This window comes from Furipterus horrens, unplaced genomic scaffold (genome assembly GCF_987537825.1).
Source record: "Furipterus horrens unplaced genomic scaffold, mFurHor1.1.pri manual_scaffold_3, whole genome shotgun sequence".
Lineage (NCBI taxonomy): Eukaryota > Metazoa > Chordata > Mammalia > Chiroptera > Furipteridae > Furipterus > Furipterus horrens.
In genome coordinates, this window is record NW_028327173.1 from 19660274 (window position 1) to 19676386 (window position 16113).

General features: G+C 57.0%; 1 protein-coding gene across 1 annotated transcript in view; it reads right to left on the bottom strand.

The window, feature by feature from the left end:
- The window catches only part of SDC3 (syndecan 3), a 32642-nt gene extending 23657 nt beyond the window's left edge, over positions 1-8985 (bottom strand). The window contains exon 1 of the mRNA XM_090268256.1: positions 8848-8985. Coding sequence (XP_090124382.1) covers positions 8848-8985 — 138 coding nt within the window. The remainder of the gene's footprint in view (positions 1-8847) is intronic.
- Positions 8986-16113: the final 7128 nt, after the last annotated feature.

The window sequence follows — 16113 nt, forward strand, 5'->3', positions numbered from 1 at the left end:
CTTCCTAAGGTCAGGAGCCACGTCGAGCCCCCTCAGGGTTCCTAGTGCTCAGCACAGGCCAGACAGACAGGGGGTATCAGCAAAAGGTGGCTAAAGTGACTGGCAGGTCAGCAGCAGAGTAGGGATAAGGATGCAGGTACCTGATTCTCCCCAGTGCTACTTCATCCAGAAAACCATACTCACAGCCCAGCCCCTTATGGCCCGAATTTGACTGATCACGTCCCAGAGGCTGGGAAAAGAGGTGGTGCTCAGCATGATGGGCAAGAGGAAGGAAACCTCTGCCCTGGCCCAAGACGAACCACAGACAGACAGGCCATGTGAAGGACACAGGCATCCGACTCTCCCGCCCTGTCTGGCAGGCACATTCTCCCCTCCCAATGGGGCCACCTCAGGTCAGGCCCTGCCCTCTCTGGCCACAGGTCTTTCTGATGGTTCCTCAAATGGGGAGACTGGAATGACCTCTGAGTCACTCAGTCCAATCTCCCCACTTCACAGATGCAGAAGCAGAGGCTCCGAGGGGGGAAAAAAAAACTGTCCATGGTCACTGGACAAGTCAGAAGCAGATTTACCTCTGAGACGTAAAATCTCAGGAAAAGTATAAAAATGAAAATAAGTAAAAGTAACTTATCCAGCAGTAGCTTCCTTTAAACTAGCTGCCAACTAGTTAACTCGCTGCACCTCCCCCGACACTACCCCTCACCACAGCCTAGCGAGCGAGGCACTACTTACTGGTCACTGGGCAGAGGGGACAAAGACTGTGGCAAGGAGTAGCTTGCCCAAGTTCACTCTGCTCCTCCTTGGCAGAGCTGGGATTCAAACCTGTCTCAGAGGGGGAGGCGGGGCTTCCCTCGCTGCTGTTCTCCCATGCCTCCCCCCAAAACCTCACACAGGCACAACGCAACCAATGACAAGACGCGGGACACACACACAATACCCTGCACACCCGCAGCCCCCAGCACAGGGCCTGGCATACAGCAGGTGCTCAATAAGTGTTTGCAGAACGGACAGATTAGTCTATGAAAAGACAGGCCCTCTGCATGTGCACATACACATGTCCACATGTCCCCTCGGGTGCCTGGTGCCCCCAAACACCACGGCATCTAGGGAAGCGCAGACTGCAGCTGCAGCTAGCTGCTTCCCCTTGGCCACATCGCTTAACCTCTCCGGCCTCTGGGTCCCCATCGGTAAAATGGGGACAATACCTACCTCATGGGGTCACAGTGAGAACTGAAATAAAGCAGGTGAAGCACTGAGAGCTGTGCCTGGCATTTAGCATGCACTCTCGGAGTATTGGCCATTATCATGTCATCATTGTCACCGTCTGTGCCTATTTCCCCAACACAGAGGGCATCTTGCGGGTGGAAACCAGGTAGGATTCAGCTGCAGACATTCCCACCCCACTGCCCATGGCAGCCTGGCCCTGAGGAGGGGGCAGTAAACATGGTGGGTGAGTGAAGGGTGGAGGCAGACACAGGTACCCACACCCCAGCGTGGGCCTTGGAGAGGGTGGCAATTTATGGGTTCTGCCAGACACCCCAAGAAGCAAGACTATCCTTCCCCTGCTCCCAGTATAACAGCCCCCCAGCTCTCCAGGAGCCTTGCTGGTCAGCTCCCCTCCAACGCTAGCCCAGGGAGGGGGACTGGCCTCATGAGCCGCCCTGGTGCCCACAGTCGAATTGGCAATCAGTTTGCTGCAATTAGATTTTCCACATCCCGCTGGTGATTGATTCTAAATTACCCTTATTAAAGTCTGGGCTGGTGAGCAGGGCTGGGAGGGGGTGGGGCCTGGCTGAGAGTGCAGGGGGTACAGAGAGAGCTCTGGGAGGCCGACCCCAGGTACAGCAAGCCCATGGCCCATCCCAGGAGCAGGATGGAGGTGCTAATCAGCATTATCACCCTTGCCCCACCCCCATCTCAGGAAACTGGCCCTGAAGGGGCATGCTGACAAGGTCAGTAGTGGAACAGACAAGTCCAGATGAGAAGGGGCAACTGAGCACCGCTCCACCAGTACCTGGCCACGTGAGCTCTGGCAGGTGGCGGAACATCTACGAACCTTCTTCTAAGTGAGGGCAACGCCACCAGGCTCCAAGTGGCCTGAAGGCTCGATGAGACCACCTAAGGCTAGAGGACGAGGCCCAGTCCCTGGACCAGGCTGTGTCTGGGCTTTGGGCTGTGGGGCTGCCCATCTCCCCCGTCTCAGCTCCCATGCAAACATCAACAGCCACCTGCTCAGAGCCAGGGCAGGTGTGATGAGAGGAATGCAGCCAAGGTGCTCCGAGCTGGGAGAAAAATGAAAAGAACCTGGTGTCACCATATCCCAGGCCGAGGCTGCAAACAGCAGGGTCTCTCTGGGGTTCAAGGACTGGAAGAACCTGGAGTCATTGAGTCCAATCCTCTCTGGCTCCAGACTGGACTGCAGGCTGCCAACAGCACCAGAGAACCAAATGTCTCGTGAACTGGGCACCACAAGATCTGAAAAGTGCTTCCTGTAACCTGGCCCAGACCCTGCCTGCTCCAGTTGGAAGTCCTGGCCCAAGTTGTCCCTCGGAGGGTGACTCCCAACCCCAGGGTTCTGCTTTGGGTCATTGTGATCATTCAAACTTGGTTCCCACACTCTCCCAGGGAAAACTTTGTCCGTACCCTGAAAAGCAAGTCCTCAGGTGAGTCCAAGAAAGGGACAGGGAAACAGCAAAGCTGAAGCAGGTAAATGGAAGAAGCCAGCACTTCAGGAGCAGCCTTCTCCTTATCATGCACTTCATTATTTCATGTTCATTCCCAAACAACTCTAAGGCAGAGGCATTCTTTGCTCACTTTAAAGGAGAGGAGATCAAGGCTCAGAGAGGTTAAGCGAAGTTGGCAAGATCACACAGCAAGAAATGCGCAGAACCTGGATTTCAACCCTGGTCTAGTTGGCTCTAGGGTCCCTGCTCCTTCCACTACCTCAGGTTTGGAGAACCCAAAACAGACAGCACCGAGGCCCAGCTGGGGCATGGACGTGGTAGAACCCTCTCCACCTTGTATAAAAGGCCAGCTGTGCCCTCTACCCTCAGCAGCCAAGTAGGGAAAGGCCCAGAGCATTTGTCCAGGCCGCATCCACCCCCATCCCCAGCTGGGCCCTCAGCCATTGCTGCTCAGACTCCCCCTGTAATCATGGCTTCCTGTTTGGCGCTGAGAATAGGCCTGGTCAGTGGGGGAGGGGAGCGGCCGCCCCTCTGGCCTGGGCCTGCTCTGGAGGGAGAGGGCCGGAAGTGAAGGCTATGCTGCCTCCTGGAATCTTGGAAGGCTAGGAACCAATGCAAGGGGGTGGGGGGGTGTCAGTCAACAAATATTTACCAGGCACTGGCCTGATGTTCCCAGGATGTGGTGGACCATCAGAGGGGGCAGCAAACTAAGCCAGGTGGTTGAGGACTAGCCCAGACCCTACTCCCTACAGGGATGAGGGTCGAAGTAGGTGGGAGGAAGGGGCTGGGCCTTGTGACAATTTCTGGCTCCGGGCACCCTGTCCCCTCAGACACAAAATCACAGGGCTCCCAGCAGCTGGGCTGGAGCCCAGAGCCACAGCGCCAATGTCCCACCCAGATGTGGTGGCCAAGTCTCAGCACTCAGACCACAGGCTCGCCCCATGGGGCGCCTGGCACCCCCTAGCCCATAGGTACCCGCCTTGGACCCAGCAGGATACTGCCAGCCTCACTCTGTCCCCTCAACCCACCTCCTTAGGAGAGAACACCTAGCCTCAGCCTGAGCTCCAAAATTCACATTCCTGACTTCCTTCCTTCTTTCCTTCCTTCATTCATTCACTCATTTATTTATTCAAACCATTCAATTCTGAGCCAGACACAAAGTTTGCCATGGAGGCTCAGCAAAGAACAAGGCAGCCTCTGGCTGCCCTGCGGGTGCCCATGGCCTATCAAGACAGCCTCCTCACATTCTCCTGACTGCTGTGTGACTTCCAAGTCACTTCTCCTCTCTGAGCCTCAGTCACTCAGGCCAGAGAGAACCTTGGGCGCAATGGGGCAGCAGGGATGTAAATCTGAGCTCCACATGACAACAGTGTAAGGACCAGAGGGGATGAAAGGCAGGGCTGGCCACTGATGCAGGCTGAGCTTCAGCGCTGTGGGATCCAAGGCCTGTCCAGGAGGAAAGGTGGCTTTTTAGATCCCTCTCATCCTGAGGTCCTAAACATTTCCCCTTGCCTGTGCCAGGATCACACGGCCCAGACGTGAGCCCTGCCCCCACCCCAATTTTGTTGACGGCGCTGCAGTTTACCAAGAAAGCTCTCCTGGACCCATCCCAAAGCCGTTCACAGCAGCCCTGGCCCTGTGAGGTGGTGGAGAGCACACCTCTTCCCCCACCTCGCATCACCCACCTGCGAGACCGGGATTAGAATTAAATGAGAAAAGATACAGGACACACCTGGCCCAGAGCCTGGTAAAGAGCAGGCGCTCGTGAAACAGCAGGAACATGGGCATAATTTGGGAGGTAGGAAGGCCCCAGGGAGGTGAGGTAAGTTGCCCAAGATCACACAACAAGAGGGGATGAAATCAGGACGACGGCCCAGTCCTACTAGCCGGCCAGGCCCTAGCTCCATCCAGCGCTGCCACTTTCCAGCGGTGTGCGACCTTGAAGTCATTTAACCTCCCCATGCCTCAGTTTCCTCCTTTGTAAATGAGGGTTCTAGTAATTCCTACCTCCAAAGATTAGCATGAGGATTAAATAAACGCTGGTTCTATTATTAAGCCCTGAGAGGTGTGGAGGCTGCCTCCCACCCAAATCAAGCCCTCACTCAGCCCCTGCCAGGCTGGGGAGATGGAGACTGGACCACCGCCCACCCCCAGCTGCCTCAGTGGGCTCCAGCCTTCAGAAATCCTATTTTTGCCCCTTCTGGAGCGATAGCAGCTTTGTGGGGAGGCCCCAGCTCCAGTGGGAGGCACAGGAGGGGGGCCTGGGCAGGACCTGGCTTCTGGGGGAAGCTCTGTCTCATCCTTCTCCCCTTCAGGATGCCCCTCGCACCCACCCCTCTGCTGCTCCAGTGTTTTCCAAAGCCTGAGTTCAGAGCTGCCCTGTCTCAGTGTTGCTGGGGGACGGGCGGGACCCCCTAGTGTCCTGTGCCCCTATCCATGAGGTGGAAGGAGCCATTTGTTTTCTGTTTCTCCAGCAGAGCTCAGCCCAGCCCCAAACCCCAACACAAGGGAAAAGAAACCCACTGGATTCGCAGCTGGAGGCCAAGAGCAGAAGGCACCAGGTTCTAACTACGCCATGAGGGTGCTGTAACCCCCAACATAGTCCTGTAAGTCAAGTAGTTGTGCTCAGTTGACAGATAAGAAAAAAAGCCAAGGGTCGGGGCTAGCAACAGCCGGCTCAGTGTCACATGGTGGCCACTTGCGTAGCTTAGCTCAAACTGCCTCCTCCGGCTGCCCTCCTTGACCTCTCCAGGCTCCCTCCCAGAAAGGGCCCAGCTCCTGAGGGCTCACGACAAGGCAAGCTGGGCTCGGTCTACACAAGGAGCTCACTTTCTCATCACAACATCTCCGCGAGGCTGGCACTGTTGCTGTTCCCATTTTACAGACGAGGAAGTTGAAGCAGAGAAATCCCTTACCCAAAATCACACAGCAGGTATCTGTCCCCAGAGTCGCTGCCACCTTGGGGGCTAACAGGCAGCAGTTCCCTGTGGTGTCCCTGTGTCAGGCCCTAGCCTGGAATAGCCCAAGGGTCCCCAACTTTCCATTTTTACAAGGAGAACAATCTTGCCCTGGTCACACAACATTCAGAGTCAACTGGAGTAGCTGGAGGGGAGAGGAGTAGGGATTGAAATGGTGGGGGTGAGGAACCATGAATCAGGGCTTCAAAAGAATTCCCCGATTGATATGCTCTCCCCATGGTCCCTCACCCTTCCCCTCCCCACCCTTCCCACATTCCCAACCATAGAATGGCAACCTTATAAAAGAACAAGAAATTAATATTTGTTGAGTGCTTATTATGTGCCAGGCATTGTGCTAAGAGCTTTACATATTAACCCCTTTCATTCTCGTATTCCGCCCCATTTTACAAAGGTGGAAACAAAGGCACAGAGAGGTTAAGTAACTTCCACAAGGTCACTCAGCCACAAAGTAGTGAACTCCCATCACTGGCAGTATTCATACAAGATTAAGAGGCACCTAAAATCTCATGCAGCCCTGAGCTTCTATTATATAAGAACATGTTTCAAAGCTCAAATTTCCAGGATCCCCACATTCCAAGCCTTTTGGGATGGCGACTTAAGTACAGCAACTGAGGTGGCCATGAAGGCAGAAGAGAAGACTCCCCAAAGCACATGCCAGGACACACACACACACACACACAAACACACACGCTCCAACTCAGCACCTGCAGCATGAATGAGACCTGTTATCCACACTGAGGTCACTCCGGAAGCTCCCTCATACACACACATACTCCCTTTCAAGCTGGTGGGCAGGCCTAAGGACCATCTTGTCTGTCCCTCCCCCCGCTCCCACCAGCCACTTCCCATCCCAGTGATAGCCTTAGAGGACCCCGCCATGGAGGCCACTCCTGGAGCCATCCCCATTGGGGCTCTTCTGGTCTAATTCCATCCCTCCTCCTGTAGGCATCGCTGGCAACAGGGCACTACCCATTAACCTTTTGCTTCCCAGGCCAAATAAGGTGACGCCCCTCCTTGACAACCGGACCCAGGAAGATGTGAAGCCTGGAGAGAAGACTCCCCACACCCCCCATCTGGAGCCTCAGCCTCCTCTCCTTCAAGTTGAGCCCAGCCCATCCATATGAGCCTCCAGGCCAGAGCTCCAGGGTCTTGCTTTATCTGCCACCCAACATTGAGTGTGAATCATGCCCTCTCCCTTGCCCTCAGACCCAGGGGTGCCCTGCCTCATTGAGGCCCTACTGTGCACTAGGGTCTGTCACTCAGTGTGTTCTCAAACAGTTCCTTCTCCCACCTCCAGGGGAATGGGTTATTAGCACTGGTTTATGAATAAGGAACAGTTGTTCAGCGAGGGAGGTGACTTGCCAGGATCACACAGCTTGATTCCTGCTGGGCCTCCAAGTGTAAAGCATTTCGTCCGGAGTCCCTTTTCATGCATCTACACAGCCAGCATTCACTGAGCTCCTTCTGAGGAGGAGCGCGCACATCCCCTCATTTCATCTTTGAGGAGGGTGTTCCAGCCCCATTTTACAGAGGGGAAAATAGTGGCTCTGAGAGGTGAGACAATGTGTCAGAGGTCACACCAGCAGCCAGTGGCGATGGCAGAATTTGAACCCAAGGCTGTGTGATTTCCAGGACTCTGATTTCAAAGATGGTCTTCCAGAAGTGTAGCGAACAAAGTGACCCAGCGGCTAGGACAGTCTGGGTCTCTGTCCCTGCCAGGGGCCTCTTCTCCTCACCCCACCCGGGGAGAAATGGGCTGAACCATCCAGCCACCATTCAGGCACTTCCCAGAGCATTCAACACTTCCCTCCCCCCGGCTCACAGCTCCACGCTGGGAAGGCTGGTGAGTAGCCCATCTGTCCAAGAAGCAACCTCTGAGTCCTTGTCTGTCCTTCTCCCATTGTATAGGCTGGCTGACTGAGGCTCAAGGAGACCTGCAGGGGTAGAGTGAGTACAACAGGGGGTGGGGAGGGGGGCACCTAAGAGGCCTGGGTCCATTTCAGCCTGAGGAACAGCGGACAGGCATAGCTCCTGGAAGGAACCAAAAAGATTGGGCCTAGAAACCTCTAGCTCATTCCCAGTCCAGGCTCCAGACATGTGCCCATTGGGGAACTCGCTTGGAGCCTGAGTCCCTCAAAGGGGGGAAGGGGCCCTTCATCCCTATACCCTCCTCCTCCTCCTGCTCCCCCAGTTGGACCTGGGACAGAGCTCAACCCACAGCTGCTGCTGCTGCTGCTGCTACTGCTGCTGCTGCTGCTGCTCCTGCTGCGGTCACTCAAAGGGACACTCAGGAGTCACCTCATACATTTGCATCCACCTCTACCTGCACACACTTGGTCCCCCTCAGGGGTACATGCCCCATGCCCCATGGAGTCACCCATGCACCTGCATACACATACACACATGCACACACTCCCATGGGTCCAAGCACACGCCCACCACACAGTCCCCTGCAGGCACACACAACCATGGCCAACAGTCACCCAGCCCAGGCACTGGTACCACGCACAATGGGCCACCCTCACACGACCAAACACACAGGTAGGACATGGTGGCACTCACCCATCCCTTTCACCCATGCATACACAGACCACAGGTCCCAGCACCCTTCACTGAAGTGGACAGACACACACACACACACACACACGGTCACCCTCACTCACCCCCTCAGGTCACCTTCACACAAGTTACCCTCCACCCCACCCCTTCTCTGGACCCCCACTGCCCTCATCAAAGCGACCCTGGGAGGAACCAAATGCATACCCTCCCCCAGTAGGGGAACAGACCCGATGCCCTAAAAGTGGCCGTGGTCTGGGCACACCCACGAGCAAATTCCACGTTTACTCCAGACCCAAGACACACCCAGCCCTGGCCTCGCGCCCCCCAGGCCCCCGTCAGCCCCCACCCGCCCGCGCCCCTCACCCAGAGCAAGGGACCCCGCTCCGCCCCCGGGAAGGCGGATTCCCAGAGCCCCTGGGGAGGGGGAGCAGTCCCGGTTCCCGCCAGGCCTCCCGCTGGGCAGATGTGCCAAAAGGAAAGGGAACCAGCCCCCAGAAGGCGACCGGCGGCGGGGCCGGCTGGCCTTCCCCAACCGATGCCACCCCGGAGGGCGCCCACGGGAGAGGCGAGGGACGCAGTGGGGGAGGGGACCGGGGGATGGAGAGGGGATCCTGGCGCGCGTCACTCACCCCTGTGGCGCGCCCAGCCAGCAGCAGCAGCAGCAAGGGCGGCAGCAGCAGCCCGCGGGCCCCGGACCCGGCCGCAGCCCGGGTCCCAGCGCCTGCCCCGTGGGCGGCCCCTGCGCGGCGCGGTGGCCCCGGCTTCATGGCGGCGGCGGCGGGCGGGCGGGCGCCTTTGTTCCCGAGGCGCGGCGCGCGGGGCGGCTGCTCGGCGGCGGCGCGGCCCGGCTGCTGGACCGACGCGCGGCTCGCTCGGGGCTCCCGGCTCGGCGGCCCGGCTCCGCCTCGCGGCTCCGCGCCCACAGCCGCCGCGCCCGCAGGAAGCGTGCGCCGCCGCCCGGCCGCCCCCAGCGCGGGCGGGGCGGGAAGAGGGGCGGGGCGGGGCCGAACGCGACCCCCGCCCAGTGATCCCCGCCCCTCGTGCCCCCTGCCCCCTCTGCGCCCCTCGGCCCCCGCCTCCAGCGCCCCAGCTCCTCGCCCCGAGTCCGTGCGCCGGGGTCCCCCCGAGCGCCCCGCGCCCTTGTACAGGATGTCCCCGCCGCAGTGGGGTCAGCGGGACAGCGGCGCGCAGCCGGCTGCCGTGAGCTCTAGGACGAGGACCCTGTCTCGCTGAGCCTCAGCCCGGAGAATGGGGATCCCTCAGAACGCGCCTCCTCGGGCTGTCATGAGGGAGGGCAAGGATCCCGTGCGGGAATGCGGGGTGCGGGGGACGGGCCTGGCTCCTCTGAGGGTCTGAGTAGATGGGTCGCATTTGTATGATCTTTAGTAGCCTCCCCCCAAGCGCTCCGTTCACAGGGCTCTTCCAGGACCCATCACCCACTCCAAATCCAGGTCATCCAAGCCCACTGGCCATTGATGTCCCCAGGACACGGCTGGCTGGATGGCCTCGGATTAGGTAACGGCCCTCTGTGGGCCTCAGTCTCCCCTCTGCACCTGCGGGGTGTTGACTTCTGGGCCCTGTCGCTGGGTCTGCTGCGGAAAAGCTGGGCAGACCAGGAGCGGTGCTGCTTCCCCACCAGCTAGCTGTGTGACCTCCGGCGAGCGGCCCCAACTCTCTGAGACTCAGGTTCCTTAGGTAGAATGGAGACCCCACCCCCTCCAGGGCAGGTGGTGTAAGAAGTCTGTCTGTCCCTGCGGGGCCGCCTTTTCCCCCTGCGTGATGTGACGCTTCGCAGCTGTCTCTACGCCCTTATCCCCATCTGATGCGCTATCCACTCCCTTTTTTTTTCGAGTCTCCCACCACTAACTAGCACATGAGCTCCAGGAGGGCAAGGGGTGGGGTGGTCTTGTTTGCTGCTGGGTCCCCAATACTAGCAGAGACTGGCGGCACATGGTGGGTGCTCAACACAAATTTGTTGAGTCAATGAATGAGCTCACCCCACCCAGGGGTTCTGGGAGGAGAAGGGGTGAATACTGATTAAGCCCTAACTGCGTGCCAGGTGTGGCACCAAGTGCTTTCATTCTCTCAGCAACCACATGAAGTAGGCGAGGTCAGTATCTCCTTGATAGGAAACTGAGGCCCTGAGGGGGAGGTTTTTTGCCAAAAACGGCAGGCTAGAAGTCTCCGCTCTCAGCCCCTGTGTTCCAGCACCCAGTGAAGGGCCTGCCATCAGGAAATAAGAACTAAATTGAGCTGAATCTGGAACAATTCCCCTGAGGAAAAAGGAACTGAAACCAGGACGAATGGAGCTGAGAGGGGAATTGTGCTAGGGTGGGCTCAGAGGAGCAGACTCTGGGGCACCAGACATGATCTGCGGGTGGGGGTCAAGGAACCTTGCCTTGTCCTACGGGGCCCTTGGAAGGAGGTCCAGAGGACAAACATCAGCTCAACATAAAGTGGAGCTGAATTCCAAGGTGCTCCCTGAGAGGGAGTGAGAGCCACATTCTTAAAGGCTATGTAAGTCCAGGCCAGCTACCCTTTGGCAGAGATCGTGGAGAGGAAGGGAGGGAAACATTCCAACTCTGAGATTTAAAATTCCCTAGGAATTCTGAGCTCCCAGCCTCTAGAAATCCCATTCCTAAATTCCTTTAGGAACTCTGACCCATGGGTACCTTGGGGAGATGGGTGGAGAGGGGCTGATGGGGCCCAGTGTGTGGGCAGCTGCTTCTAGTGGAGATAGTAGAGCTTGGAGCTGAAGAGCTCTGACTCTGAGTTGGGCAAATACCTGGGCTCAAACCCAAGTTCTGCCAGTTATAAGCTGTGTGAGAGTGGATGAGAACTTTACCTCTCTGAGCCTCAGCTTCCCAACAGTAATACGGGAATAATGAGCACATGGGTTTATTTACTCATTCTCCAAATATCAGCTGAGCACTCGTGTGTGTCCACTCAGTGCCAGGTGCTGGGTTGTGAAGATTAATTGAGCTCTTCCCTGACATTGTCCTGGGGTTCAATGCAGGTGGCTAGGATGGTGCTTATAAAGGGACACGGATATAGGGAGTCACCTCCCAGGGAGGCTGCCGCAGGTGCAGAGAACAGACCGGCTCTGAGGAGCTCCCAAAGGGCAGAACTAGGGCTAAATGTCCCCCAGGTATAAGGAAGAACTTTGGCATAGTTGCATCTGACCACAGATGGCTATGGTCACTCTGAAAGCTAGGGAGCATTGTCACAAGTGGTATGCAAGGCTCAGAGCTAGCTCTCAGGGAGGCCACTAGGACAGTGTCCATGCATAAGGAGAGCATGAGCATTGTCCATCTTTAGGGGTTCCTGCCAGTCCTGAGACTTCTGGGGGGCAGCACCCACTCTTCCCTGACATCCTGAGGAGGAGAGGTGAGGTAGGTGGGAGTGTAGAATCCTTGGGCTGGCCAGGCCAGGAGCGCCACCTGCTGCTCCTCAAAGATACTGGTCACAGCCAGAATCAAGCCAGCTCTGGGCCCCTGAGTCTCTGCCCCTCACTCCTTGCTGTCCTTGGGGTTCACAGGTGCACACATTCACCTGCATTCCAGCACACAGTGCATTCATACGGTCACCCCCCCCCCATGGCTACCTGTGCATCCGAGCCACATGCCAGCATCTCAGGGTCTCTCTTCACCTGCCATCACCACTCACACAGGCATGTACCCACCCACCCCCACCCCACCCCCGCAGCACAATGACTCCCGGCCCACTTGTCACCTCTGGGGATCCTTCCTGGCTCCCTCGGGCAGGGTCGATCCCACCCCTGCCCAGCACCCTGGACAAGCCCCATCCATGCACTCCCCACCCTGCTGTTTTTATTTTTTAATTTTTCTAAATATATTTATTCTTTTAAAAAATGTTTAGAGAGCAAGGAAGGGAGAGAGAGAAAACATCAACTGGCCACTTCCCATACACACCCAACTGGGGACCAAACCCACAAACCAGGTATGATCCCTGACTGGGAACTGAACCCCCAACTTCCTGGTATATAGGACAATGTTCCAACCAACTAAGTCACACCAGCAAGGACCCTCCCTACCCTCTCTATTTTTAGTCTCTACTGTCTGTTTCTCTGGAAGTGGGAGCACTCAGGGTCCCCAATGCGCAGTAATTGCAGGACTCAAGCAGAGCTGACTATATGGCAGGTTCTGCTCTAAGAAATGCACACTGACATTATCCCCAGTTTAAAAGTGACAAACCAAGGCACAGCAATGTTACAAGACAGATGTGCCCAGGGTCACACAATGGGTGAATGAGAGCTGAGATCCTGACCCAGACTCTTAACAGTTCCACTCTAAGGCCAGGTCGGGAGTAAGTCAGGAAGCATTTGATGAATGGATTAGAGTCAGTGAGGGGACACACACTGTCACGGGGGCCCGGCCAACCCACAGACATACTCAGGCAAGCCTGGAACTCAGATTACTCTCGACAGGCATGCCTGGCAGCCATGCCTCACCTCCCACCTCCCACCACCCACCCAGCAGAACTTCCTCTGCTCCTGGCAGGGCTGCCTGGCTCTAACAAGGTGGAGAAGGGGAAGCAGGGCCTCAGCCAGCATCTCTGAGCTCCACGCCTGAGACTTTTATGCAGAGTTGCATCTCCAGGTGCTCAGTCATTGTTACCTGGCTCTGCCTGCCCCCAGAGGGTTGGCTAAACAGACTGGCTCTTTGGAACTCAGCATTGCCATGTGAGGTGAGAGCCAGGGTCCACTGAGGGCTTCCTCTCAGCCAGTTGCGGCTCTGGCACTCACCGGAATCGCTCTTGTTCATCCTCCCCACAGTCCTGTGGTTTGGAAACAGCACACACACTGGCCTCCCAGGGCTGTTGGCCCGGGGAACCAAATGAGCTGACGCTGGGCACCCTGTGAGCGGAGCTGGCGCACGGTGAGCGCAATGCATGCATGCGTTCGCTCTTTACTCCGTCCTATTTTATAGTTGGGGCACTGGGGTTCTGAGAAGCTGGGTGACATGCCCCAGGTTACATAGCCTTGCTGTGCCACCCCCTGTGGGCACAGGGGGACTTTGTGATCCTAACAGGCCTTGGAAACAAGTCTCTGTCTCCCAAGGTGGCCCCCACAGTCACACCCTGCTCCCTCTCATCCTCCTTCTCCATCACAACTTCCAGTCTTGCCCAAGATTCAGGCCAGAGCTGGGTATGCTTCTGAGAAAGTCTGAGTGGAGACTGTCCTGAGGTCAGTGACCCCAAAACTCAGGAACTGAAACAGGATTCTGGCAAGAAGGCTCCTGATCTAGAACCCACAGAGGGAACTTGGGGACACTTGGACTGACCCTGGAAGCAGGGTGACCTGATGAGCTGCTGGGTGCACCCCCAGGGCCTGCAATGACCAGGGCTTGGCCTCCATTTGTGGGGGCCTCCATCTGTGGGGAGGCCCCCGCCCATCCTGCCTGTGTGAGGGTCTCCCTGGGCCAAGCCTTAAGCTTGACCTAAGACCCCCTGTGTGCTAGCAAGTCCTTTCAAAGTGAGAGTGGGAGACAACTCCTGGGCTCAGAGCTGCCTGCAAGGCATGAGGTCAGAATTTGAACCCAGGCCCCTCCTAGGTGTGTGAGCTGGAGCTTTGTGAAGCCCCTCAGGGCAGGTGTGGGTGAGAAGGGGAGGGAGGAAGTCTGACTTTGTGACCCGAGGGCACAGAGTGAGGCTGGGCTGGCCTTGAAGGAGGGAGAGGAGAGGCTGCAGAGATGCAGATATCTTTGTCAAGGTCAGGGCTGGCCCAGGTGCCAGGCCAAGTGGCAGGGGAGGGGTCAGGGAAGAGGGGAAAGGAGGGACCTGGCACTTCAAGCTGGGTATGGATGGATGGAAATAGGAGTGGGTCTCAACTCTGTGGAACTCTGAAGTTATAAAGTTTGATGGGATTACAGATACAAAGCCAGGAACAAGGCCTTGGACGGGGGCACCTGAGACGCTCTGATGCTTGAACTTCGTTCATTTTACTGTAATTTGCCTCTGAATGAAAGCCCACAGCAGGGCTGTATTATACCACCCTACTACACCATGAACCGAGCCCAGCGAAGTCCTGGGGTCTGGGATGAGGGTGGGGTTAACACCACGCTGGGGGGTTGGGTGTCACAGAGTGAATCTAGCAAGACTCAAGGGTGGTGGTGACACCCCCAGTAAGCCCTGGCAGGTGGCCTTGGAGAGGAGATGCTCTGAGTCCTGCCCAGGAGGGCCCCCGAGGTCCTGCGCTCCCTCCTCCTGGAGGCTCCAGAGGTCAGCACTACGGTGAGGGGCCTGTTCACTGACCTCGAAGGGAGAGCACAGGCGGCCGGCCTTGGGCTGCTCTCCACACTAGCCCCTCCATGCACCCATTTCATGAGGGAGAAAACTGAGGCCCCAAAAGGGAAACAGACTGGTCCAAGGTCACACAGCATATGGCAGAACATGCGCTGCTTCACTCCTGCTGGGGGGCATTCTCTCACCACCCCCTTCTTCTCGACCAGATGCCCTATTGTTTGGAAAAACTCAGGGAAGGACCTCCCCCACAACGAAGGCCCTCATCCAAGCCTCTCCTTGGGTCTGCCCGTTCTGGCCAGTTCAAGGTCACAGGGCTAGAAAATGGCTGCATGGGGGACGGGAAAGGAGAGGGGGGAACCGCAGGGATTTGGAGGTGGAGGAAGAGGGGGTGAGGGCAGGATGGTTGTGGGGAGAGAGAGAAAGAGAACAAGGAGGACACTGCCATCCCACTAACATTCCCCCATGGCCCCATTCCCGGGAATAAATTGCACATTTGGAGTCATTTTCCTGGAAGAAGAAAATTCCTCTAAAAATATTTTTCCTTTCTCACCTCATGCTGGGGCTAGAGCAGCCCAGCTGGTGACAGCGGAGGAGGGGGCTCAGGAGCGTGACTTGGAGCCCAAGGTGAGAAGGACCGTGGGTTGGGGAGATTCCCCCATCCCCTGGGGCCATGGAATCTGAGGGAACACATACTGAATGTGTCATGGGGGAATTTTTTATTTTGGATTTTTGAGATTTGTAGAGACCAGCATTCCAACTTCACCCTCTAGTTACTGAGCCCCTCTGTGGGCCAGATGTAGGGGCCCAGGGAGCTGGCATCCCAGTGCAGGAGATAAGCTGCGTTCACGTGGGACAGGTTTCTCCTCTGTCCCTCACTGTCAGGGTGGCCCTGGGCAGGTCACTTCTCTCGCCCTGGGCCTCAGTCTCCTTGTGCGTAAATGGATCAGATGGGGGAGGCCAAATGCAATTCCCAGCACCTAGCAAGCAGCCCTGAGGTAGGGCCTGGCTGAGAAGAGGCCAGGGGGACTTGGAGGTCAAATCCCATGTCTTCCACTTCCTAGACAGTGACCTGGGGCCACCTTCCCCCCACTGAAGTTAGAGTGAGTGACCAGTCTCCCTTTCCCAGGGTTTGAGGAAGGTGAACAAAGTAATACAGGGTGGCAGCCAGCTCAGGGAAAGGCTCACAGCTACAATCCAATTGGCCATTATTTCCAGTCATTCTCTGATTAGGGATGCTCCAGGCCTGAGGTGGGCAGGTCAAGGTGCTCTCTACTGAGACTGAGACAGAGGCTGAACCACCTCTGGGACTACATGGCTGAGTCCTCCTGGGAGTCCCAGGTCCAGCCCCACCCAAGGACCTGCCTCGTCCCTGGACTCTGAGGAATGAACACCTAGAGTTTCCCCAAGTCCTGGCAATGGGCAGGGGCAGAAACAGGCAGCACGTGCCTCACAGAAAAGGTGAAAACCAGGACTTACGATTTGCCCAGGGATAGGCCTAGGCTATCTGAGATTTTGTGCCGAGAATTTGTTAGCTATTATTGCATAATGAATTACCCCAAACCCAGCAGCTTACAACAATAAACAGTATTTCACCCAACTTCTGTGGGTCAGGAGCTCGAGGCTAGCTGAGC